Source organism: Nyctereutes procyonoides, unplaced genomic scaffold (genome assembly GCF_905146905.1).
Source record: "Nyctereutes procyonoides isolate TBG_1078 unplaced genomic scaffold, NYPRO_anot_genome, whole genome shotgun sequence".
Lineage (NCBI taxonomy): Eukaryota > Metazoa > Chordata > Mammalia > Carnivora > Canidae > Nyctereutes > Nyctereutes procyonoides.
The window spans coordinates 81,170,927-81,198,297 of record NW_026575140.1 but is presented as its reverse complement, the minus strand read 5'-3'; the positions used below and the strand labels follow the sequence as shown (position 1 = coordinate 81,198,297).

The window sequence follows — 27,371 nt, the reverse complement described above, 5'->3', positions numbered from 1 at the left end:
TGGCCAGTCTGCTCCTGTGGTTTCTAGTGTGTGTGTGTGTGTGTGTGTGTGTGTGTGTGTGTGTGTGTGTCTTATGCGTCAGTGTGTCCTTGAATGGTCTTCTGACCATCCTTTTATTGTTGCCTAAGGTAATGCCAAAATGCAGCCACTGTTGTTTGCTACATACACACGCAGCGTAGCAGAGTTGTTCCAGCAAGCTTTGCTTTATTTCTTTCTGGTAGACAGGCTGGACCTCATGCCAAAGCTGCTACTTTGACTCTCCCAATGGGATTAAAGATGACCTGCTATATTGTGCTGTGTTTGCAAAGATACTGGGATTTTAATTGATTTTCCTATTTTCTAGTTCATCAGGGCATTGATCTTGATTATTTCTTTAACTGCGGAGCAAAGTTTTCTGGGGTGCAAGTTTTCTTTGTACAGGCCAGTGTGTATTTTTACAAATCTATAGACTTAACAGTCCATTTGAGGTGATTAGGTACTGACTACATAGTAATCTGTGATTGACTTGTATGTCAATTTATGAATGTGCTTGAAGAGTCCCATTATCAATGCACGGCCACTCTTCCATGGCACTATGACAGCTTTGATGAAGCTGTGCCTGACCTAATTCCCATCACCAGCTGAACAAAGCAGGGCGCCTAAGAATTCTAGACTCCTTTTATTATTTTATGCAGCCATGGTTAAAGGTGGATGAAGTCCTTGGAAACCAATGTTACTATGTTCCAGGAAACTTTTAGCTCAGCAGGTAACATAATATAAAAGTCATCATAAAGGAGGTCCAGTGCTTAGCTAACATTGATTCAAGTTTATTTGCAGCACAGATATTTTTCTTAGGTTTCTAATTTTTTCTTATTTTGCGTTTTTCCTAAATGTTTGGCTGTATACATTAGAATACATTTCATGGAAATGAGTTTCTCCTTGAGGTTTTATTTCCTTGTTATTAAAATGAAATCTAAACCAAACCCCAGGAGGGTGAGTCTTTTGGAACAGCCAGGGAAAATTTTGTTTCATTTGGTAAGGTCTCAGCAATGAGCTGGACATAATAACAACTATATTAAATTTATTACCTAACACTTATCTAGAGCCCCTTTTCAAATGTTGTTCATATTCCTCCTCAACCTTCATCAAAAAAAAAGTTTGCCAAATGTCTGTCTGGATCTTTAGAAGATCACTCTATTCAAGTTTAACTAGTTCTTAGCAAACTTAACAATTTTTGCTCTTAGCTAGCTTTTGTTTTTTCGGTTACCATAACCCTGTTATTTTTTTCCCCCTGTGAAGCCAATCCCAGTGGCAACCTTGAAAATCTCCAGAGTGTTGATTTGTGGCAAATTGTTGACTCTTTGGTGCCTGCAGAGTAGTACTCTTGAAACTTGCTGTATTTTGTCTAATAATCTATCCCGAGTTACTTTGTAGAATTTTGCTCTTTGTCCACAGCTATGTTTTAAAATATTCCTAATGTGCCTGTACGCCTCACGGTGGATGCCAGAATCATCTTATCTCCACGATTTTTGGTTTCCTGTGCTCTAGAAGCAGGATGAAATAGTGTCTTTGAAAGCCAGCGGAACAGGAACACTTGACTTTTTTTTTTTTTAAACATGCAAATATCGTGAATAGAAACAAACTCGGCACTTAGACCCCTTTGCTTTTGGTGTGTAATTAGGACCACACTGACTCCTGTTGCAGCTGGCAGCTCTTCACTGTGGCCTTTTTCTGCTGGTGACCTTTGATCCCAGTGACCTTTCCTGGGGTTAGTCCTAGGCCCTTTTCATTGTGTTGGAGCCGAAGTGGCTCATGTGGAGTTGATTATTTCTTTGCTCATTTGGCCTTTTTGGTGCCATAACTCCACGTCACTTCCATTTTATTCCTCTACTTTTGACGGTCCACAGTGAAAGGAAATGCTTTTGCAGGCAGCAGGATCAGTCTGTATGCTTGGCTGACTCGATTGAGCCTGGGGGGGGGGGTGGTAACGGGGGGGGGGGGGGGGAGGGTTGTGAGGTCTGTAGGTGTCAACAGTTTTTAAGGAGTCGATCTGAATGATTGTGCAATCATTATGTGCTCATCAAATGGACACTCCGTAAGGAGAGAGCTACCACGAGTTACTGATGTGGATCTGGCTGCTTAATGTCCTACAGCTCTACATTTAGAAGATTTATTATGTTCCTCCTACAGCCTCCGAGCTCCTTGGCAGGTCAGAGCATGCATCACTGTCAACTGCACATGCCTGCTTTAAGGGATTCTTTCATTTCTCAAAGAAGGAGAATAACCCCCGCAGATTAACGTGCTATTAGATGGTATATTTGTTGCAACTGGACTCATGATAGCACTTTGCTGCTTTTCCTCACCCTCCTGCCCCTACCCACTCCTCCGGTAGAGTCCCTGAAAGATGTGTGGCAGCTGTTACTCTCATTTTTTGAGGCCCATATGTACAGCGTGAGGACTGTTGTGGATCAAAGGCTTGAGTGATCACGAAGGAGTCAACAGTTAAGGAATGTGTCCGATTACCCTAAACTGGGTGTTAGGTACACAGCTGCTGAATTCCTGAACTCTCCATCTGCAACCCATGATGCACTGTGTATTGGCTAGTTGAATTTATATATATATATATATATATATATTTTTAAATTTTTATTTATTTATGATAGACACACACAGAGAGAGAGAGAGAGGCAGAGAGAGAAGCAGGCTCCATGCACCGGGAGCCCGACGTGAGATTCGATCCCGCGTCTCCAGGATCGCGCCCCGGGCCAAAGGCAGGCGCCAAACCGCTGCGCCACCCAGGGATCCCGAATTTATATATTTTTTAAAAAAGGTAGATGGGTATGAAATTCAGTGACATTTTGAAACTCATTTTTAAGAAAGCTGAGTGTTCGTCCCTAGTTCATCCCCCTTTCCTTCTTTGTTTTGAAAGTTTTTAAATAATAGTATTGATAGCGTGGATTATTTTAAGTGAGGAATTGCAATTGCTAGGCCTTCCTACGTGGCGAATTTCTTTAGGCTTCTCCCCTCTTCAAAAGAGAGCAACACTTTCATCTGTCATTGTCCCCTCAGATCTCTTCCCCTCAAATCTCTGAAGCACTACAGGTTTCTATTTGCCTCCTCGATCTCTTTCTTAAAGTTCCACTTATGGCCAACTCAACTCATTTTCTCTACACCTTAAAGGCCACACTCCCCATCCCCTGCCACCATCAAAACAATGACAAGAAGCCATGGAAAACCCTGCTGCTCCTTGTGTGTTCCCTGTATCTAGCGAGCCCACGTCATACACTCACTTGTCCAAGGAGAAATCTGGACAGCAGCCTTGTTCCTCTATTGAAGGTGAAAGCAGTGGGGGAACGGAAGTGGACGGTGATATATTCCAAAGGTGTCTTAAGGGATCATTTCTTTCCTGGTCCAGATCATTCAGTATCCAGGTCCTATCCATGCCACCTTATAATACCATCTGGCAATATGTCCATGTCTTTTTTTTTTTTTTAATCTTTTAAATCTATCCCCTGCTAGTTCTCTGCTATAGGCTCCGATCTTCATTCTCCAGGGCCTTCTAATCTCTATTCCTCCTCTCAGCCATGCTCCACATGGCAGCGTCCGTGATTTTTCAAAGGCACAAGTCAGATCTTGTCCTTTACCTGCTTAAAAGCCATTAATATTCCCCTTTCAGGATAAAAGCCAAATACCCGGACCTGGTTCATATTATCCTGTATGCTGTGGCTTCTGCTCACCTATGCCGCCTTCCTCCCCACCCCTTATTTCCTCCTCATACTCTGCTCTGCAGCCGTACATCCTTGCTGTTTTTAATTCTTTGCACATACAGCTCCTCTCTTTGGAACATCACCTCCCCTTGCTTTTTCTACCTCCCTTCCTCCCTCCTGTCTCCCAGACTCATCCATTCAGATTCACCTGATCATTGTTTCCATGAGAAGTCTTCTTAAAACTTCTAAGTCCAGGCAGAGTGACCCTTCTGTGGTACACCTGGGTGGCTTAGCGGTTGAGCATCTGCCTTTGGCTCAGGTCGTGATCCCCGGGTCCTGGGATCAAGTTCTGCATCAGGCTCCCCATAGGGAGCCTGCCTCTCCCTCTGCCTATGTCTCTGCTTCTCTCTGTGTCTCTCATGAATAAATAAATAAAATCTTTAAAAAAAAAAAGTGACCCTTCTGTGTTTCCTATAGCGCTTTGCTTTATTTTGTGGCTCACCCATCCCCTCTCCCTTAACCACTTGAATTCCCGAGAACCTTTATTTCCTAAAAGCATTGCCTCTTAGTGAAAACTGTTTCTGTCAATTCTGATGGGAAAAAGTCATGATGTATTCCATCCTCATCCAAGATAGCCACAGTTTTCTTTTCTTTTTTTTTTTTTTTTAGCCACAGTTTTCATAGAGAAACGAGTCAACTGAGCAATAAAAACAAATTTGTAAACAATTTGTATAGGTGATAAACAGTATTTTGAAGGAAAATACAGTATGGTGAAGTTATGGTGCTCAACCAAGAAGAGAAGACTTGAGGCTGGTGGCTGATGGAGGAGTGCCTAGAGGAAGTCCTCCTCCCTCCCAGGATGGCGAAGAGGCAGGAGCTTGGCCTGCAGACAGCAGGTCTTTTTAAGGAGTGATCTGCATTCACATTTAACTTAAAAACAGACTGACCACACAGAAAAACACCTGATGGCAAAACAAAGGTTGGACACAGGAGTGCTCCCCAACTGGTAGAAAAGGTGCCCACAGTGCAGAGAGATTAGCGGAATGTGCTCCCTGTCCTCCCACTCACTTGGCACCTGTACACAGAGCACTGGGTTTGGGCTTCATCCAAATTCAGCGGGCCATTCCAGTTCTCCTAGATGAAGCTTTTTGGATAAAAACCATGGGGTCATGGAAACTGGTGGGTTTATCTTTGCCTAAAGCTGTAATATCAAAATACCGCTTTTTCATTTCTGATTGAAAAAGTCATGATGCCAAATAAGCCATCCCAAAAGTGGAATGACTGCAGGGACCCTTGTGGCGAGACGGTTAGTCATTCTGACAGGTGAGTCCATGTTTGGGTGGCTTCTCTGTCACTTCCCTCATCTGACCTCGAGCCCTAGGGAGGCAAATATCCTGTCGGAGGCTGAGTTCCTAGCAGAGCCCAGCACATGTAAGATAGATTCCTGTTGTGAACTCTGAATATATTTCACAAATATATTGACCAAAGTCAATGCCCTGTGTATGGCATTAATTGAGTATTTTCTGGAAAAAATAGAAGAAATCTTTGAGAAGTCTGTGGAGAAAACATAGCTTCTTAGCTAAATGATTAAAATATTCAAAATGAGGAAAACTTTTATAGAAGATTTACAATTCGATGTAATTTAAGGTCAAGGTAGCTCAATGAGTTAAAAAAAAAAAAGGTGTATATTTGACCTCCCTAATGGAAATTGTGCTGAGTTAATCTTGATAGCACTTATTCAAAAATTTTTAAGTAGACATGTTTTATTTTTTTCTTTTGTTTAGCTACTGCAGAAGACTCATTTTTTTTTTAAATTTTTTATTTATTTATGATAGGCACACAGTGAGAGAGAGAGAGAGAGAGGCAGAGACACAGGCAGAGGGAGAAGCAGGCTCCATGCACCGGGAGCCCGATGTGGGACTCGATCCGGGGTCTCCAGGATCGTGCCCTGGGCCAAAGGCAGGCGCCAAACCGCTGCGCCACCCAGGGATCCCAGAAGACTCATTTTTTAAGGCAACAGGAGAAAAAGCATGTTATGGAATAGATTATTTGAAAATAAAGGCCAATCTTTTGTTTCTAGAGAAAAATTATCATGCAGAATAAGATGGTGGGGTTTTTTCTTTTTCTTTCAAGATTATTTATTTATTTATTTATTTATTTATTTATTTATTTGAGAAAGAGCATGAGCAGGGGGAGAGAGAGAGAGAAGCAGACTCCCCACTGAGCAGGGAGCCTGATGTGGGGCTCGATCCCAGGACCCCTAGATCATGACCTGAGCCGAAGGCAGACACTTAGCCGACTGAGCCACCTAGCTGCCCCGAATAAGATGGTTTTAGAAAAGGAAATTAACTTAAAGAATTTTCTCTTTTGAAAACCTTGCATGGATCCTAAGTAGAGTTTTTATTCACAGATTAATCACAGTTATTCCCCAAAACTGAAAAGAAACTAGAAGAAAGTTTGATATAGGAGTCTAGGGAGGGGGATAATTCAGAGAGACGGCTTTAATCATCCTTAGGGAAGCAGAGGCATTGCTTCAAAAACAAAGGAATCAAATCTAGAAATTCAGGAAAGACTTTTCCCAAAGGATTATTCTGGCAGCATGTTGAAAAGAGGTTATAAAAGCATTAAGTTCATAACCTGAACAATAAGTTAAGTAAATGTTAGGGAAGTATTTCCTTTCTTATCCTAGAACCAGGCATACCTTTAGCTTGCTTTTGCCAACAGAAATGCTGCTAAGCCTGGGCTGGCATAAAAGTACAGTTTGTTATACAAGACAAATTGCCTTCTACATAGATGTGAAGGAGAGCTTAAAGGACGCCCCATGACTACACCAGTCACCTTCAGGAACAGCAGGCTAGGACTCAGGGAGCAGCACTCATCCCATGCAAAAGTGGGGAGCCCTCCAATGATTTTTTTTGGAGGAAAGAGTTGTCCCTCAATTTATAGGTTTAGTGGGGTACTACGTGTAGCTGTTCTGTTTTGGGTTTGGGTTTTTTGTACCCTCTAGAGTCTTTTTTCCCAGAGAGATTGTACTACCAGGTGCTTTCTTGGGAGCATCGTCTCACTTAAATCAGCCACTCAGAACTGCAGTGAAAAGAATAGAATTATGTTGTCCATTAACTTCCTCTGAAGATACGAAGGGGATAGAAGAACTTCCTCATGCTCATGTTAATTTCTTCTGAGACCAGTGGGTTGGATAAGTCTCAGGAGTTCTGATTTTCACATAGGGAATTGATCACGTCTTTGCTAACGTCCAATAGGAAGACAAGAACAACCCAATTTAAGATCCAGTGCCTGGAGTTATTACCTGTAGTAGTTTAGGGAAGTAGAAGTGTTTAAATGCTTTATGGACAAGAAAAGCAGTAAGGGAAGGGAGAATAAAGTTTTGAAATGAATGATAATTTACTATTTTGAATGCTAGCAAATATTGGCAAAAAGGCGTTGTCAGCAGTTTTTGTATACAAATTTATTTTTGGAGAAATGCATGTTATAAATTAAAATCACCCAGTATAACAACAGTGACCCTGCATCCTACTTTACAATAAATTTTGGATAAAAAGCAGAGATTTTTGTGTCTGTGTGTTTTTTGTAATTGGAAGTTTAGATTAAGTGTCCGCATTGTCCATTCCTTTTACTTTTTTTTGCAGTTCTCTCTCTCTCTCTCTTTTTTAAAGATTTATTTATTAGAGAGAGGGAGTATGCATGTTGGGGTTGGGGAAAGGACAGAGGGAGACGGAGAGAGAATCTTAAGCAGACTCTGTGCTGAGCTTGGAGCCTGACACAGGGCTCGATCTCAGGACCCAGAGCCCATAACCTGAGCCCAAACCAAGAGTCAGACTCAACTGACAGCCATCCAGGTGCACCTTGTAGTTACTTTTATGTAAATTTATTTATTTTTAAATATTTTATCTATTCATGAGAGACAGAGAGGCAGAGACACAGGCAGAGGGAGAAGCAAATTCCTTGGAAGGAGCCCGATGTGGGACTCAATTCTGGACCCCAGGATCACGCCCTGAGCCAAAGGCATATGCTCAACCACCGAGCCACCCAGGCATCCCTATTTTTATGTAAATTTAGATTATTGTTTTAAAAAGTCCCTAATATATTAGACAGGAAATGTTACTCTGTGCCTTATCAAATATTTTAATTAATTGCTCAAACACATGTTTTACATCTATGTTTTGCTCACCACAGTAAAAGGATGTAGACCATTCTCTGGTGACTGGGAGTCTACCCCCCACTATGCTGATGGAAGTAATTGGGGATAAGGTTGTACATTATTGCCTTTTATGGGGAAAGCTACTTGACAGTATGTATGTTAAGAGTATTAAAAATGTTTGTACTGGGCGCCTGGGTGGCTCAGTTGGTTAAGCATCTGACTCTTGATTTTGGCTCAGGTCGTGATCTCAAGGTCATGAGATCAGACCCCGTTTTGGCCTCTGTGCTCAGCAGGGAGTCTGCTTCTCTCTCTCTCCCTCTGTCCTTGTCCCCCAACTTGTGCACATGCTTTCTCTCTCTCTGTCTCTCCCTCTAAAGCAAACAAAATATTTTTTTAAAAATTTATACTCCTTGACTCAGTAATTCCACTTTAAAAAATCTATCCTGGGGTAGCCCAGTGGCTCAGTGGTTTAGTGTGCCTTCAGCCCAGGGCCTGATCCTGGAGACCTGGGATCGAGTCCCATGTCAGGCTCCCTGCATGGAGCCTGCTTCTTCCTCTGCCTGTGTCTCTGCCTCTCTCTCTCTCTGTGTCTCTCATGAATAAATAAATTTAAAAAAAAGATAGTCATAACAGCATTATCTGTAATAGCAAGACAAATACACATGTATACACACACATATAAAGAAATATAGCTTAATTACCCAAAAGGAGGTGGCTAAGTAAATTATATCTATTCAGTAAAGTATCTGTATCATATAACAGCTGTTATAAATTGTGTTTGAATTATTTAATGAGTAAAAATGATTATTAGATAAAAAATGAATAAAGCAGGATTTAAAACTATATTAGCATGTATGTTATAATCTCAGTTCTGTATATATACATATACGAAAAGGATTAGAAGGACATGCATCAAAACCTTGATGTGCTATGTTTAGATGGTAAAATTGTGTTTACTTGCTTTTGTTCTGTGCTGAAATCTGTAGAGTTTATCAATGAATATTTGTAGAAACTTTCTGTTAGCAATTTCTACTTGTAAAAGTAACATATTCATTGTAGAATGTGTGAAGAAAACTTTGAATATTTTGTTTAAAATATCATCTGGCATGTTAACCACAATTGGGTGCTTTAAATTTTTTTTTAAATGAGAAAAACACTGAAGTTTAAAATGTGACATTGTAATTTGAATCAGAATTCTACTCCATCTGATATAATTTAGATCAGAATTCTGTTTTTAATTTTTCCATGAGAATGTTTGAATGTTGCATATGCTAGAACAGGTCAGATGGCCTTTGGCAAGTGATATGCCAAAAACGATGTGTGGTGGAGTGGGCTGTTGTGATCCTACCACGCTGCCCGCTGTTTCCAGATCAGAAGAGAGGGTAAGAGGATGATGGAATAACAATAATAACAATTTCTGTGCAGACGAAACTAAGGCTGTTGTCTCCCTTGCCAAGGTAAATTTCTGTAGGTAAGAAAAGTAAGAAAAGAAACATGTTAAGGCCACTGGCCTGTTGGTACAAAGATGGTAGGAGCCTTGTTCAGGTGTGGTAAACTTGGCCAAGCAAACAAAATTGTTCATTTGCTATAGCAATGCAGGGGAAATACTCAAATATTTACATTATATGTAAATGTAAATATATATAGTTGTTGTTTTCCAATGACTTCTTAGTTCAATAACAGTAACCCTAGTATTAAGAGTCTCTTTTTTTTTTTTTGGACAAAGATAGTACTTTTGGAAATGACAGCATTAAACAATTTTCCATCAGTGCTAATGGATATGTCCTGCTTTATACATCATCTCACCTGCCTTGTCAGCAATGTTTATTTGTGAGATTGGACCTAGGTTACTGTTTGTGGCCATTGAATGTAATTTCAAGCTCCCTGGCTCCTCTTGGAGTAGCATCCAGGTCCTTGTTCTTGTTATCACGGTTCTTTAACAAACCCAGCAGGCTCTCCTTGGGTAAATATAAACCAAGTCAACAAGTATTTATGTTATGGTCGTAAGTTCTTTCCAACCTCCAGAATCAACTGACAGCATATTACAAGTAACCTCATAGAAAGATAGAATTCATAAAGGATGGTCCTGTGGGATCATTTAGGTAGCAATAATGAGCTGTGAAGTTTTAAAGGACAGCTGTAAAGTTACTCAGCAGATCATGTGCTAGGGTTAAAGTTGACTCTGGTATTTGTTTCACTGCTTTTTGATAAATAAATAGTCGAGGAAAGATTTGGCAAAAGGAAGAGCACCCCTCCTTGTCCTCATTCTCTGAGGACAGCGGCTCCTGTTAACAAATTATTTCAATGTTTACTTTGCCTTGACTGCTTACCAGTGGTGTGTCAGTCCTTGCCCTTGAACCAAAGGAGAATTCAAATAAACCAAAAAAGATTTTCACACAGCTGGCCTCTTCCGCCAGTGAGTGGTACCAAAATATCCTCTCCCACTTTTTAAAAGAGGTCAGCAAGAAAAAAAAAACTTAAAAGGCAGCCTGTGATTTGATGATCTGTGATCTAGATAAACTTGAGTTTGCAACTCAGATTTTGGAGTGCATGGCATAGAGAAGGGAGCAGATCCCGGGAGACGTTATTTGATTTAATAGAAGCCATACTTAAGGTGCCTTGCTTTGTATTTCTACCCAATTTTATCAATGGTTAGAATTAACCTTTGCGTAAGTGAACATGAACATAAAATTCCCATTTCTAAAATGTCATTAATGTTGCTCTTTTGGTACATTTTGTTGTATTCCGTAGTCAGGGATTCTGTGGCCAGCCCTGGCCAAATAGGAATATGGGGCAGAATTTGCAGACGTAGTAACCAATCTTTGGATCTCTAGCCTAGTAGGGTGCCTGGCATGTGGTAGGCACTTATTATATTTTTGCTGATTTTAAAAAGCATGAAATATATATATATATATATATATATGAAACAAATGAATAAAAAATATAGCTAGAATACACTGAAATCACACGAGATGACAGTTCTCATTAAATACTACCCTTTAAGGTACTTCTGGGAATTGCATTATATTAAGGTATTCCTTTCATTTAAAAGAAAAAAACCACCAAAAAACATTTATTTAGTGCCTGTTTTCGGTTAGGTATTAGCACTTACAATGTTAAATATGAGCTTGTTCTTGCCTTTAAGGAGGACATAGTTATGTAACCAGATAAATTGTAGAACAGAGTGATGAGTGCAGTGGTAGATATGTGTCCAAGGCGTAGAGGCAGCATAGAGGAGGAATGGACTGTATCTGGAGGGTGGCATGGACATTGTTAATTTTAGTAATTGTGTTTATTGTCCATCATTCCCACTAGGGGTACATTTTTGCCTGTTACTTATTCATATATATATATATATATATATATATATATATATATTTATTTAAAAAGTACTTATTTAAAAAATACTTATTATTTACTTATTTAAAAAAATAACTTGTCAAAGAGAGAGCAAGTGAGAAGTGTGCACAAGCAGGGGGAGGGGGAGAGGGAGAGGGAGAAACATGTTCTCTGCAGAGCAGGGAGCCCAACATGGGGCTCAATCCTAGGACCCTGGAATCGTGACCTGAGCTGAAGGCAGATGTTTACCCAACTGAGCCACCCAGGCATCCCCTATTTATATATTTTTAAATTGTTCTCTCCTTAGCTTCTAGAATAGTACCTGGCATGTAATAATCATTCCATAAGTATTTGTCGCACGGATAAATGATTTTTTTTTTGATAAATGATTTTTGATAGCTATTGCTAAATTCCCTCCAAAAAGAATTTACCGATTGTATTTCCACCAACAGTGGGTGATAGCCATTTTTACCCACAGCTTTACCAGTGCTGGGTTTTGTGAAACTTTTTTTTTAGCTTTCCCTGAATGTGCCATACTGTCTTCACATTAAAAAAACACACACACAAAACCAAACCTTCTTGACTGCCATGTGTCTCCAGCAATATTCCCTATTTTTCTGTTGCCCTTTGATAGCAGGGCCCTAGAAGGAATTTTCTGTGCTTTCTTCATTTCCCTCCTTCCATTCTGTCCTGAACCCACCATCCGATACTCCACCATCAAAACCACTCCTCTCGGTATCACCTGCGCCCCATATGCCTTCCTGTTGGTGTCTCACCGTACTCTACTTGTCAGCAGTGTTTGCAATAGTTGTTCCTTTTCTCCTTCTAGAAATAATTTTCCATTTTTCTCCTCGGACACAACGTTCTCCTGGAATTCTTATTTCATTGGCTCCTTTTTCTTAGTCTCCATTGATGCTTCCTTCTCTATTTGGTCTCTAAAGGTTGCGGTATCTCAAGGCTCCTCTCCTCTGTCATCCTTTCTTGAGAGCTCACCCCGTGCCAGGGCTTTCATAGATCTGACGTCTGTATTTCTGACATCTCTATTTCCAGCTCTGACTTCACACCGCTGTATGCAGCTGTTGACTTGACCGTCGTACTCAGGTGCCTCATGGGTAGCTCAGACCTACCTTTCCAGACTGGCTGACTAGCCTCTTCAATCCGTCTCACTCCTTCCAGTCTCCCCCCATTTTAGTTAACAGAGCTATCATGGATTCTGTTACACCAGAAACTAAGTATTATCCTTGACACATCTTTCCATCATACTCTAGAGCCAAGTCTTCAGGAATTCTGTTGGTTACACCTTGGGGTACATTCTGAGTCCAGCTACTCCTCACCACCTCCACAGTTGACTCACTGGTCTGACCCACCATGTGCTCATCTCTCTCCTGAGTGGTTACATTACCTCCTACTTGGTCTCCCTCTTCCCTTCCTGCTATAGTTTCATCTGGTCTCACCACAGTGGTCTTTGGGTCTACAAAAAGCACTGACATGGTGTCTGGCACCTGCTAAGCACCATGTAAATGTTTGTTGTTTTTGTTACCATTTCTATTTTGGGACCATAAAGGGTGTGTGTGTGCATTTTGAGGATGGTGAGTTTCAGATGCTTGTAAAATGTACAAACAAATGCACTAACGGCCGCTGAATGTGTTCACTTGAAATGATTGATTCTGTATAATTGGAGGTGTCTTAGTGCCTTGGAAAGATGAACAAAACTTCCAACGTTAACTTAGGGTCTAGAGATCAGCTTGTGAATTGGGGAGATACAGATCATCCGGTGTCTTGTATTTGCCACACTCTGTCTAGAGCTTCCAAAATCGATGGCGGCCATCATGCTCACAACTGTGATTATTCAGACACAAGGTTTTTAGCTCTTTTGTGGGATAAAGATCTTTAGATGATCTTTTTTTTCTTTTCCTGGATGTCTTTTAGTGAGCCAAAGCCCGGAAGTCTGTCCTGCCTGCTTCTGTAATCTGGCGCTATGCATCCAGATCCTTGGCCCTTACAGACACTGCTGTATGTTGTTACACTTACAATTCTATGCCCTTCTGTGAATTCAGGTAAGAGCTGAAGAATGGTCGTATTTGTTTTTTGTTTTTTTTTTTTAGGTTTTAAATTTTAATTCCAGTGTAGTTAACATACAGTGTTGTATGAATTTCAGGAGTATAATACAGCCATTCAGCAGTTCTATACACGACTCAGTGCTCAGCATCATTAAGTGTGCCCTTTAATCCCCAAGAATGGTCAGGTCTAAACTCAGTGAGGCTTTTCGTCTCCTTAATCCTATAAAAAACAAACTTGACCTTCAAATCTTCGCTGATAACAATGGTTTCCAAAGACATCTCTAAGATTTGTTTGACCCAGGCGCATGATTTAAAAACTGATTAATTCAGCAATTTCAGGATCTCTTGGTAGTGTTTCCAGGCATTGGCAGGCCTTCCCATCATTGTCCTTATAATTTATTCCTCTTGTAGCCTTAAAAACAAACATTGTCCTATCGTGCTCTTTCAACAAGAGGATATGTTCCAAATGTCTGGATTAGAAAATCATACCAGGAATAAAATGCTGACTACATACCACTGAAGAAATTTTAGAATCAGCATGTATTAGTATGCGGCATGGAGAGCACTTGGTTCAAATCCCAGATCTGCCACTTTCTCACATGACTTGTCTGAGTTTTTCTTCTCTCTTACTGAAAAGCTTAAAAGTGTTTATTGTTCAATGTGTGTATAAGCCCAAGCCCAGTGTATGGCCTGCGTGCATTTCTTTTAATTTTAGATTCACGTACAGATTTCTATGTAAGTATATAGAAATACAAGTGATATTTACTCATTAAGTTATGTTTATTATGTCTGTTAAGAATACTATATGACTGTATTGGATTTGTAAGCAAAAAAGCTGATTTGCTGGTTTTATTTCTGTTTTTTTTTGCTGAACAACCACCTCGGGGTTAGTCAAGAGAGACACTTTCCTCAGACTTCTTTTTTTTTTTAAAAAGATTTTATTTAATTATTTATTCATGAGAGACACAGAGAGAGAGGCAGAGACACAGGCAGAGGGAGAAGCAGGCTCCCTGTGAGGAGCCTGGTGCGGAGCTCAATCTCAGGTCCCTGGGATCACAACCTGAGCTGAAAGCAGATGCTCTACCAACTGAGCCATCAAGTGCCTCTCAGTCTTCATTTCTGGTGAAATATCCTGTGAAAGTAGAGTCAACGATTTATTGGCGAGTTTTTCCTTTGAAGTACTTTATTCCCCCAGATTAACAGTATCCTTGCCCGCCCCTCCGCCCCAACTCTTTGGATGTTGGGGGAGGAATCGTTTTGATCCGTTAGTGTGAGAACCCACCCTCTCCTCCAAGTTGCTGAGGAAATGACATCACAAATGAAACTATTCTCAACACCAAATAAAACTATTAAAGTGGACACTCTACTTAGTCTTATATCCAAAAAAGGATAGACTCTGTATTTCAGCATGGCTTCCTAACGTTCGACTTCTGCTTTCCCAAAAGTTGAATGTTATTTTATAGTAAAGGTAAGTAATAACGACCATAGCCATTACTCATAGGATAACTCACTCTTAAAATCAAATCCTTGGTGATGTAAGAGAGCAATCTTTTTATTTTGCAAGTTATCTTCACTTTTTCAGATTCTTTTTTTTTTTTTAATTTTTTTAAATTTATTTATGATAGGCACACAGTGAGAGAGAGAGAGGCAGAGACACAGGCAGAGGGAGAAGCAGGCTCCATGCACCGGGAGCCCGACGTGGGATTCGATCCCGGGTCTCCAGGATCGCGCCCTGGGCCAAAGGCAGGCGCCAAACCGCTGCGCCACCCAGGGATCCCACTTTTTCAGATTCTTAACTTGCATTTCTTAGAAGCTGTTTCATAAAAAGAGCCATTTGCCATTTCTCACTTGGAGAATTGGTATGTTGTCTGATTTCTACCTTAAGGTTTCTTTCTTTTTTTTTTAAGGTTTCTTTTTTTTTAAGATTTTTTTTTTATTATTATTATTTACTTGAGAGAAAGTGAGCAAATGAGAGCATGAGCAGGGAGGAGGGGCAGAGGGAGAGGGAGAGGGAGAGGGAGAAGCAGACTCCCTGCTGAGCAGAGAGCCAGACGTGAGACTCCATCCCAGGACCTGGAGATCATGACCTGAGCCAAAGGCAGATGCTCAACCCATGAGTCACCCAGGTGCCCGATTGTAAAGTTTCTCTTGTACCCTAATTGTTAAGTTCTAGGATAATGTGTTGCCCTTCTTTCCTTCCAAAACTGGGCGTATAAAATATTCCTAGAACTTTTACAAGCATTAGGAATTGTAAGGTATGTTGAAATAAGAGCTTGCCTTTAGTTATATAGTTTCAGATGAAATGTATTCAACATACTCTTCTCTCTCTCTCCCTCATCTCCTTTCTCCCCTCCCCCCCCACCCCTTTGCACATGTGGAACATTTCCTTATAGACTTGGCACCTTATTTTATTTCTGAGCCACTATCCGCTGTCCAGAAACTTGGTGGACCTGTAGTACTACATTGTTCTGCTAAACCTGTGAGCGCTCACATCTCATGGTTGCATAATGGAAAAAGATTGGATAGAAACATGGAACAGATTAAGATTCATCAGGGGACTTTGACTATTCTGTCTCTTAATCCCTCCCTTTCGGGTTCCTACCAGTGCGTTGCCAACAATAGCATCGGTGCAATTGTGAGCAGCCCTGCAACAGTATCCACTGCTGGTGAGTTTAATTTTGTCCCTAATATCTATGCTTTTTTCGTAGAATTACTGTTAGTACTTGCATTTTTGAATAGAAGGAAGAATGTGGGCTCTGGAGTAAACACATACTCATTCCAGCCTTGATTTGTATGTGTTTAACTTGGGGGAGATGTACTTGAACCTCTGTGAGCCTAGTCTCATGTTTTCACCTGTAAGAGAGGCATGGAAATAACTTTTACATGGTTAGGACCGTTTTCTAATGCAAATTCTGAATTCCTTTTTGAGTATATAGAAGACCTTAACATCACCAGCAGCAAAAAAGCTGTTGTCTGCTTTGGCATTCAGTAGTTTCGTGCAGTCCTTTATCTTTCATATCTAATTGTTTTATTTGTCTTGATTACTGAGTGATTTTAATTTATGTAATTGAAACCAGGCTAAGGAAGCAGGAAAAAAATAATTGACTGTAGAGAAAGGAATGTTGAGGATTGAACTTATGGAAAATCTGGAATGTGGTGGTTTTCTTAGTAGGTTTGAGCCATCTGCCTTTCAAATGGTGATGGCTTCCAGTAATGGAAAATGTCTTTGTAAGGGCACCCCTATTTACAGAACAAATCTGGATTCCCCAGGAGTCGTGAGTTTGTCATAACTGAGAAGAGTAAATGTTTTTGTAGAGCTGTGACCCATGGACAGCTCCAAGACACACACTGGAAGGCCAAATTCCTAGTGGCAGGCGGTTAAATGCTTTCAGCACTGGAGATAATAAAGAGCACTTCCATGCAGGCTCCATCTGTAGTTAACTTTTAAGTAGTGAGAGGAACTTTTTTTAATAAAGATTTTATTTATTTATTCATGAGAGACACACAGAGAGGCAGAGACACAGGCAGAGGGAGAAGCAGGCTCCCTAAGGGGAACCTGATGTGGGACTTGATCCCAGAACCCTGGGATCATGACTTGAGCCAAAGGCAGATGCTCAACCACTGAGCCACCCAGGTGCCCCAATAATGAGAGGAGTTGAGAGAGAAATGATATATTGCTTGGTTTCTTGATGTCCTAGGTTTCATGCCTATAAGCCACTTTATTGCAGTGGGAATAGGTACATGCAGAATGAAGATGCATAGGGAAAGTGCGTTTTGATGAGGGACTGGATTTGAAAAGGATTTATCCTGACAGAATGGGAAGGATGATGTTTTACAGTTCTCCCTGATGTTTTAAGAACAGCCTGCCTTTTTTAAAACTTAATTTATTTTTGTATATTTTTTTTATTGGTGTTCAATTTGCCAACATATAGTTTAACATCCAGTGCTCATCCCATCAAGTGCCCCCCTCAGTACCCTTCACCAAGTCACCCCATCCCCCCCCCACCTCCCCTTCCACTACCCCTTGTTCATTTCCTAGAGTTAGGAATCTCTCATGTTCTGTCTCCCTCTCTGATATTTCCCACTCATTTTCTCTCCTTTCCCCTATAATCTCTTTCACTATTTTTTATATTCCCCGTATGAATGAAACCATATATAATGTTTGTCCTTCTCCGATTGACTTACTTCACTCAGCATAATACCCTTCAGTTCCATCCACGTTGAAGCAAATGATGGGTATTTGTTGTTTCTGATCAGCCTGCTTTTTTTTGCACTCTTCTGGAAGCATTGACTTCAGGGAAAAAGGGTGCCATGATGTAGCTCTAGCCCTCAACCAGGCACCCCTACTCCCAACTACTTTTCTGAGATTGAAAAAGAATAATCACGCTACTCTGTGAACTGGGATTAGCTGCCACAAACCGCCATGTTGCAGATGTGGCTTCTAGATTTTATATTTCCTTTGGGGGAAGAGAGTTCAAGTTTGCCTTTATTTATTTATTTATTTATTTATTTATTTATCTATCTACTTATTTATTTATTTTAGTTCTTGGTGATTTCGGTTCAGCAGCAAAGCATGTTGTTACAGCAGAAGAAAAAAGTACTGGTTTCATTGGCTGCAAGATTCCAGATAGTAACCCCAAGGCCGAGGTGCGCTATAAAATCCGGGGAAAGTGGCTCAAACAGTCCACAGGTGAGACTTTTTACAGGAAGCCAAATGTCATTAACCTACTATGGAGCTCTGTGTGCTAGGGACTGTGAATACAAAAAAAAAAAAAAATGCTTAAGATATATTGTCTCTACTCTCAGAAGTCAAGTGGAGACCAGCACAGATGGCTACACTGTAGATGTGATTACAGTCCCACATTTCCTCCACTCAGGTCTCCACTCAGATAGACCTCCCTCATGGCCCCATCTAAAATGATAGGCCCTGTTGCTCTCCATCCCCTTTACTTAACTTCCTTTTCAATTTTCATAGCATTGTGTTATGCACATTCTTGTTTGCTTGTCTCTTATTTACCCCTTTCTCTGCCACCCCCATTTCCCCCACTGGAACATGGGCTGTGTGAGTGCAGGGCTTTAGTCGGCTCTCTTTATTGTTCTATCACCTGTGTTTGGGCCCTCGATGGCAGTATTTGTTGAGAAAAAAATAAGTGGAAAGACAATAATGGACACTGGATGATCTGTCTTGTAGGTAGAGGTTTGCTCCAGGTGGTTGCTACAGTCATTGTCTCTGTTTCTAAATACGCTTGTGTGTTCAATGTTCTCAACAAATGATCTGTTATCAAATGTTTCTGATGGGTTTAATTTTGTTCCTCTAGTACTGCTGACTTTTTTTTTCCTTCCTTGACTTGCCTTTTCTTTTATTTAATACATCCTCCCTGATTGCTTATTGGCTGCTAGTCTTATGTCTAAATTTAAAGTACAACCATCACCTTTCATTTGTTTTAATTGGTGTCCTTCTAATAGAGGCCTAACTGCATTCCCTTCTTTCCCCAGAGAATTACTTAATCCTTCCATCAGGGAATCTTCAGATTTTGAATGTATCTTTAGAGGACAAGGGATCATATAAATGTGCAGCTTTTAATCCTGTCACACATGAATTAAAAGTTGAACCCATTGGCCGAAAGCTTCTTGTGAGTCGTAAGTATTTGGGAGAATAATGATCACTAGGAAGAGTCCTCAGGAACATTCCTTCTAAAACATTGGGAAGTCAGAGTTTATTTTTCTTTCCTATCCTGTTTGCTTATCATAAGAAAGTCTTATGAAAAAATTAAATATATAAGTGCATTGTAGAATAGTACTGTACATGTTTTTAAAAGACGATGAATTTTTAGAAGAGAATTTTGGTCAAGGTTGACAGAGTGAAGAGCATATGGAAAACATGAGCCTTTGCTCAAATAAAAAGAAATTGTAGAGGAAATAGAGCTTTATATCAGTGTTAAATTGATGGCTAACTGTGAATTATGAAAAAATACATATCTTTTTCTCTTATCAGATTATGATAGCTGAACTGGGATAGAACCAATAGTCAAAGCACAACAAAGTAGTTGTTTCTGGACTTGCCAGAAATTCTACATTTCTAAACTGCTAATTCAGAAATAGTCCTAAAGGATCACAAAGTGTCTTGATTTTAATTCTCAGCTAAAAATGGTTTAGCTACCAAGTAGGACCTTGTAGTGTAAAGAATAATAAATGGGAAGATGGGAAGGCTCACAGATTGGCTAAGGAAGCGATTGGAAGTGAATATATGATAATAACAATTTTTCTTCTCCTCTTCTTTTCCCAGGCCTTTCTTCAGATGATTTCCATATTCTTCACCCCACCCATTCCCAGGCATTGGCTGTCCTTTCTCATAGCCCTGTCACCCTGGAGTGTGTGGTGAGTGGGGTCCCAGCCTCTCAAGTGTACTGGCTGAAGGACGATCGGGACGCTCTCCTGGGAAGCAATTGGAGAAGGTTGTATTCTCATCTTGCCATAGATAGTATTGACCCAAAGGACTCTGGAAACTACTCTTGTATAGTGGGAAACAAGACTGGAGACATCAAACGTGTGACTTACATGGTTAATGTACTTGGTAAGATGTTATATATTAAATTGTTTTTCAAGTCAGGCTAATTTTCTGGTCTAAGTGATATATGGAATGGGAGATCTCTTTGGGAACTATAAGTAAAATAGGGACAAGCTAGAAACACCTATGCCAGTAGTCAGAAAGACCTGCTGAATTTGACAGTATTTCTTGGTGGCACAGAACATCTCACCTGGGATGTTCTTGGGTACCATACCTCCACCCTGGTTATATAATACAGAGCTTGTTTTTCCTTCCTAATGACATGGAGGGAAGAGATGGGAGTTCAATAGGATGGAAGATTCTGGGCTCTCTCAGTGTGTATTACCCAGTAATAGTAGCTAAGAGTGCTAACTAAAAAATGTCATCTCAAAAAAAATCTATTTCATATCATTTTCCCTTTTGGAATGCTTTCATTGGATCTGGCTCATCAACCTTGCATTATTTCCACCTACATTTCTATATATACACTCTTTATCTCAAAGCTTTTCCTTTCTTTTCTTCCAGCTACCTATCTCACTGTCACGTCTAGCAGCAAAAAATGTTTTCCTTTATCAAAACAGATTTTCATGAAAGCCAGAAAAAGTAGGTAGTAAGTGGTTTCATAGTAAAAATAATTTTCATAAACTTCTGCATGTATTTATTTGCAATGATGGCCTGATGTAGGTAACATTGAAAATTAGGGAATGACAAGTGAGCTTTAAAGTGCAGTGATAATCAGGTCTAGATTAATATGCAGAATCCTATAATTTGGGCATATGTGACAAATGTTGGTAGATCATCTGCTTTGTCTAGGTTAAAGTAACTTAATGGACACTAAAGTTTTCCGCCCACTGTACATCTAACCTTAAAGCAGAACTGATCATGGAAGGAATTTAACTTGAAAATAACGAATAGACATTCTTCTGTTTTGGCTCTTGTTCATTGGGAAGTCCAGGGAAACTACTAATTTATACAAATCACCTGAAATAAATGCTTAGAGAAGCCAAGGGAGTGTGTGTGTGTGTGTGTGTGTGTGTGTGTGTGTGTGTGTGTGTGTGAATGAATGTTGGCAGGAGTTAAGTGGGTGGAGAGATTTAGAAAAAGAGACTATGACATATTAGTAACATACGGTTTATCCTATTAGTAGAAAGTTCAAAATATTTCTGATGTTTTTCTTGATGACCACAGCAGGTGAGAGAATGTGAGTAAACAATAAAATTTGGTTTCAACTAGTTATTGATAGAGGGAAGATTTTATGTATCATGTGATCATTTAAAGAGGTACCCCTTGAGGGCTGGAGTTTAATTTATATGTTCTATTTTCAGAAAATGCTTCAATTTCTAAAGGACTACAGGATCAGACAGTCTCTCTGGGTGCCACAGTACAATTCACTTGTGAGGTTCATGGGAACCCAACTCCAAACCGTACCTGGTTTCATAATGCACAGCCTGTTCATCCTTCCCCACGACACCTAACCACAGGAAACGGACTGAAAATCAGTGGTGTTACCCTGGAAGATTCTGGGCTGTATCAGTGTGTAGCAAATAATAGGATTGGATTTGCACAGTCTACTGGGAGACTTGAAATTATAAAAGGTAGGCTTTTGGGTCCCCCAATCCTAGGAAGTTTCACTTTACAGATAGGCTTTTCTTTTGGTTAAAAATTAAATCATTCTCACTACAGAAACATAATCCTATTACCATAACAGAACTATGCCCATTTTCCATGTTCCTTTCTAGCTGCAAGTAGGCATTTCCATGAAGAAGCAAATATGTGATCAACTTCATTTGAAAATTTTTTTGTATATATATTTTTTAAACATTACTACATAGTTTAAAAGTCATGTGATAAAAGTTTCTCATTCCTATTCCCTGACCAACCATATTGCTTTTAGAACTAACTAGTTTCATCAGTTTCTTGAATATCCTTGAATGTACGTTTACGATCACTTACACATAATGTGTATGTATGCATTTAATAACATCTGGGAGTTTCCCCTCTACATGGTGGTAGTATTCTTTACCTTGAATTTTTCACTTAACAAATCTTGGACATCTTCCCGTACTAAGGAGTGTTTCATTCCTTTTTTAGATTGCTGCTTATTAGTATTCCATGATATGGTTGTAATGATTTGACTAGTACTTTATTGGTGGCTATTTCTAATCTTTTGCTGTTTTAAGGAGCTCTATAATGAATGTCCTTCTGCATATATTATTTTACATGGGTGTGAATATCCATAAAATAAATTCCTAGAAATGAACTTGCTGAATAAAAGCATTGGTAATTTGGATAAATATCACTGAGTTGCTCTGCAGAATTGTTACTGTTCTTTATACTCTTACCGACCCCAGCAACCTGTAACTGCCTGTTCTCCTCCTATCTTCACCAAGGCAGGGTGTTGTCAATTGCTTTTTAAATCTTTGCCAATCTGATAGGTTAAAGAAAGTACCTTTTGATCTATATTTCTTCTATTTTGAGTGAATCTGGCTTCTTTTCATATGTGTATGAGCCATTTGAATTTGCTTTCCCGTGTATTGACTATTTATTGTCTTTTGTCCATTTTAAGAATTAGACTGTTGGTCTTCTTTCTTGTGGATTGGTAGGAGTTCTTTATATATTAGGGAAATCAATCTTTTGTTTATGAATTATCAGTATTTCACAGATCAAAGAATGAGTGTCATGCAGACCCATTCTCTGACCTTGGTGCAATTATTTCAGAAGTTAAAATGCCACAGATCAAATTGTGCAGTGTATAGCAAAAATGGAACTTAGAAGGCAAGGTATAGCCTTAAATGCTTATAAAAGAAAATTGGTAAGACTGAAAATTCATGGCCTAAGTAAAATAACAGAAGAGATCTAAAGAAAGCATAAGAAAAGAAATAAAAATAGCAGAAATCAATTGAATAGAAAAGGAAGATAACGTAGAGAGGATCAGTAAAGAAAAAGTTGGTTCTTTGTAAACTAATAAAATGGACAAATCTTTGGCAAAATACAAATAAGCAATGGGAATAAAAAGTAAAAGTCTTATAGAGATTAAAAATAATAAGACAGGGATGAACTTTATGCCAACAATTTACACATATAGACAGAAATGGACAAATTCTTAGGAAAGATACAACTTAGTAAGGCTGTGACCTAAAAGAAATTAAAAAGCCTGAATAGTCCTATACTATCAGAAGGAAAAGTCTTCCCACAGAGAAAATAGCAGGCCAGCTGTTTTTTTTTTTTTTTTAGATTTTATTTATTTATTCATGGTAGACATATATATATATAGAGAGAGGGGCAGAGACACGGGCAGAGGGAGAAGGAGGCTCCATGGTGGGAGCCTGATGTGGGACTCGATCCTGGGACTCCAGGATCACGACCTGAACCAAGGGCAGGTGCTGAACTGCTGAGCCACCCAGGGATCCCTGCCAGCTGGTTTTATGGAGAGTTCTAATACACTTTCAAGTAATAGACCATTTCAAATATTACACAGACTCTTCCAGTGAAAAGCAAAAAATGGAAACTCTCCAGTTAGTATAATTTTTGTTCTAAAATCACAAAAGAATGAAATAAGAAAGGAAAATTAAAGTTCAGTCTCATTTATGAACAAAGAGATGCAAAAATCCTATATAAAATAGGACAAGCCATCAGTATATATGAAAGGAAATGACTAAGGAGTCATCCCAGGAATCAGTCAGAAAATTTAAAGTGTCATTCATCCTTTTGATTGAATAAAGAAGAAAAACACTATAATTATATCAATAGAGGCAGAACAATTTGATACATTTCAGTGTCCATGTTAGATACTCTTTCTTTTTTAAAGATTATATTTATTTATTCATGAGAGACACAGACAGAGGGCTAGAGACACAGGTAGAGGGAGAAGCAGACTCCCTACAGGGAGCCTGATGTGGGACTCGATCCCAGGGCCCTGGGATCATGCCCTGAGCCAAAGGCAGATGCTCAACCACTGAGCCATCCAGGTGCCCCCATGTGAGATACTCTTAGAAAAACAGATATAGAAGAGAATGTTCTTAATTTGATAAAGAGTATCTAACAAAAACTTACAGGAAATGTCACTTTTAATGGTGAAATGTTGGAAACATTCTCTTTAGAATCTCTTATTTGTCATCATACTGAGATTCTAACCAGCACAGAATGACAAGAAAAATAAAATATGTAAGGGCAAGAGAGAAAGAAACCAAATCATTATTAATGATTAATGTATAACTGTGATTATCAACACAGAGAATTCTCATGTTGCTGGAAAATTACTAGAAATAATAAAAGCAATTAGCAGGATGGCTGGATGAAGACCAATAAACAAGAATCAATGTCTTTCTATATACCACTGTATATATTAGATTTCTCCAGAGAAACAAAATCAATAGGACATACAAGATAAAAATAAGAGGTGATTTATTATAGGCATTGGCTCACATGGTTATGGAAGCTGAGGAGTCTCATAGTCTGCTATTTACAAACTGGAGAAGGAGGAAAGCCAGTAGTGTAATTATTTGTGGGGAGAAGGAGGGGCTGTTGGTTTAAATCTTGACCAAAGTCCGAAGGCTGGAGAACCAGAAGTGCTGACGTCCAGTGTCCAAGGGCAGAAGAAGAGGGATCAGCTTAAGGAGAGAAAGAATTCACCTTTCCTCTGAATTTTCATTCTGCGGAGCACTCAGCAGACTGGGTGGTGCTCATCCTTGTTGGGCAGTGCCATCTGCTAACCTCTTCCGGAAGCACTGTTGCAGACACATCCAGTTGTCTGGACCTCCCTTAGCCCAATTAAGTTGACACATAAGATTAACTATTATAACCAGCAACAAACAGAAAATATAATTTCAAAGTCACTTTTAATATTAGCAACATTCAGAAGACCTAGCTAATCTAGAAAGGTACACCAGTTGGTAGATACCAGAATTCAGTATTATATAGCTGTCAGATCTTTTCAAAAACTGTTCTGTAGATTCATGCAAGTCTAATTAAAATCCTATCAAAATATTTTGAGGATCTTGACAAATGATTCTGAAATTTATATGGAAGATCAAAGGCCCCAGAATAGCTAAGACATACTAAAAGAAGAAGAAAAAGAACACGGGGGACTCGTTTTTTTACAGAGATTAGTGCACAAAGATCTGTGGTAATTAAAATATATTGGTGTAGGAATAAATAGACTCTTAGAACAAGACAGAGACTTCAAAAAGACACTCGCAGCTAAGGACTTGACATGGGTGGCATTGCAGATTAGCAAGAGGAGGATATCCATTTCAAGTTTTGATGTGGAACCATTGGCTATCAAAATGGAGAGAAATAAATCTCTGACTTATAATGTATACAAAGACAATTTCATAGTGGATTAGAGACCTATCTATGAAAGCCAAAATGGCAGATTTAAAAAAAAAAAGATATTTATTTATTTATTTATTGAGCATGAGCAGGGGGAGGGGCAGAGGGAGAGGAGAGAGAACCCCAAGCTGACTTTGCTGAGCACGGAGCCTGTTGTGGCATTTGATTTCATGACTCTGAGATCATGACCTTAGCCAAAATCAAGAGTTGACTACTTAACCAACTGAGCTAATTTGACATCCAAAGATGGCAGAATTTTTATAGAAAATGTAGGAAAGTATCTATCTGATTGGGTTTCAAAACTGAAGACATTTGGGGCTCATTTTTAAAAAAAGATTGTTACGACTACATTGAAATCAGAACATCCTTGTTATTTAAAGGATACCTTTACAAATGAAAAGAAACGCAATATACCATGAGAAGATACTAGTAACGTATAGAATAATAAAAAAACGGTATCTGGAATATGCAAAGAACTCTGGACCATTACAAAATAGATAAATGACCCCATGGAAAAATGTACAAAAGGCGTTTCACAGAAGAGGAAAAATACCAGTGACCCAGGTAAAAAGATGTTCAACTTTGTTAGTACTCAGGGAAGTGCAGGTTATGACCAGTGAGACAGCATCTTACATTTGTTAGACTGGCAAAAATTTAGAAATCTAATCATACGAAATGTTATTTTTATCGAATGTAGGAAGTAGGACAAGAGGAAGAAAAGGGTGGAGTAAATGCCATTTGTAATCAATATTCCTTTGTAGGTGCACTTAAAAATAGTTCCAGGGGCACCTGGCAGTTAAGTGCCCAACTCTTGGTTCAACTCAGGTCGTGATCTCATGAGTCATGAGATTGAGTCCCGTGTCCAGCTCTGCACTCAGTGTGGAATCTGTTTGAGTTTCTCGCTCCTTCTCCCTCTGCTCCTCCCCCTTGTGTGTGTGTGCGCTCTCTCTCTCTCTGAAATAAATTGATAAATCTTAAAAAAATAACTCAAGGCAATGAATATTTGGGGGCCAAAAGGAAAGAGAATTGGTGTCACTGTAGTTTGGAGACAAGGTATTGTTCGTGTATATGGTAAGAGATACATTCTTCGGGCACCTGGGTGGCTCCGTGGTTGAGCATCTGCCTTTGGCTTAGGTTGTGATCCCGGGGTCTTGGGATCGAGTTCCACATCAGGTTCCCCGCAAGGGAGCCTGCTTATCCATCTGCTTTTGTCTTTGCCTCTCTCTCCTTGTATCTCTCATGGATAAATAAATAAAATTTAACAAAAGAAAAAAGAAATACGTTCATCAGCTTTTACTCAGAACGGGGTTCTCTCCTAGGATTTTTGTAATCAGATGTTTTCCCTGGAATTAACTATTTTTTGTGAAGGAGTATTATTTTGTTTTGTGCTACTTCACGTTGTTTCCATGTTTAAAGTCTGGGGTTTTGTTCTATACTTATAGTGGTCAGATGTGTATAGAATTCATATTGGAAAGCTCTCAACACATTCCTTTATATGCATTCCTTTTTTTCTTGAAGGACGAGAAGTCTAAGTAGGAAATGTCTAGGAGTCTACAATGATGAATTCTACTTTCTTTTCTTTTGTTTTTAAAGATTTTATTTATTCATGAGACACACACACACACACACACAGAGAGAGAGAGAGAGAGAGAGAGAGAGAGAGAGGCAGAGACACAGGCAGAGGGAGAACCAGGCTCCAAGCAGGAAGCCCAACGTGGAACTTGATCCCAGATCTCCAGGTTCATGCCCTGGGCTGAAGGCGGTGCTAAGCCACTGAGCCACCTGGGCTGCCCTGAATTCTTTCTGTGGACAGTTTTACTTGCTAAAAGTTGAGAAGGGAGCTAACGAGGAGTTATTTCTTTTTTAAATTATTACTATCATTATTGTCTCCCTGTTTGCATGTGACTATGCAAACACTGTTCTTTCAATGAATGAACGTGTTCTTTGTACTGTTGTGCACGTAAAACATTGTTTAGAGCGTAACTAGATTTATGGTGGGGCTCATTTCACCAATTGTGTGTGTGTGTGTGTGTGTATATGTTGAATCATGATGCGTACCTGCAGCTAAGGTTTTATGTCGATTATACTTCAATTAAAAAAAAACACTGTTAAGGAACACATGGATAAAAGATGCCTGTAAGACTGCTACTTGGACATGACATTGAGAACAGTTATGCAATAAAATGAGTTTATATACTTTTGCACTATGGATACAACAATGTTCTTATTTTTTTGTGTTTGTGAATTAC

General features: G+C 39.4%; 1 protein-coding gene across 4 annotated transcripts in view; it reads left to right on the top strand.

The window, feature by feature from the left end:
• The window catches only part of CDON (cell adhesion associated, oncogene regulated), a 100,541-nt gene that overhangs the window by 23,376 nt on the left and 49,794 nt on the right, over positions 1-27,371 (top strand). For all 4 annotated transcript variants that reach the window (XM_055305147.1, XM_055305144.1, XM_055305146.1 and 1 more), the window contains exons 2-7: positions 13,114-13,241; positions 15,638-15,910; positions 17,788-17,934; positions 18,741-18,884; positions 19,531-19,818; positions 21,117-21,386. In XM_055305147.1, the coding sequence (XP_055161122.1) occupies positions 13,163-13,241; positions 15,638-15,910; positions 17,788-17,934; positions 18,741-18,884; positions 19,531-19,818; positions 21,117-21,386 (1,201 nt within the window). In that variant the 5' untranslated portion in view covers positions 13,114-13,162. The remainder of the gene's footprint in view (positions 1-13,113; positions 13,242-15,637; positions 15,911-17,787; positions 17,935-18,740; positions 18,885-19,530; positions 19,819-21,116; positions 21,387-27,371) is intronic.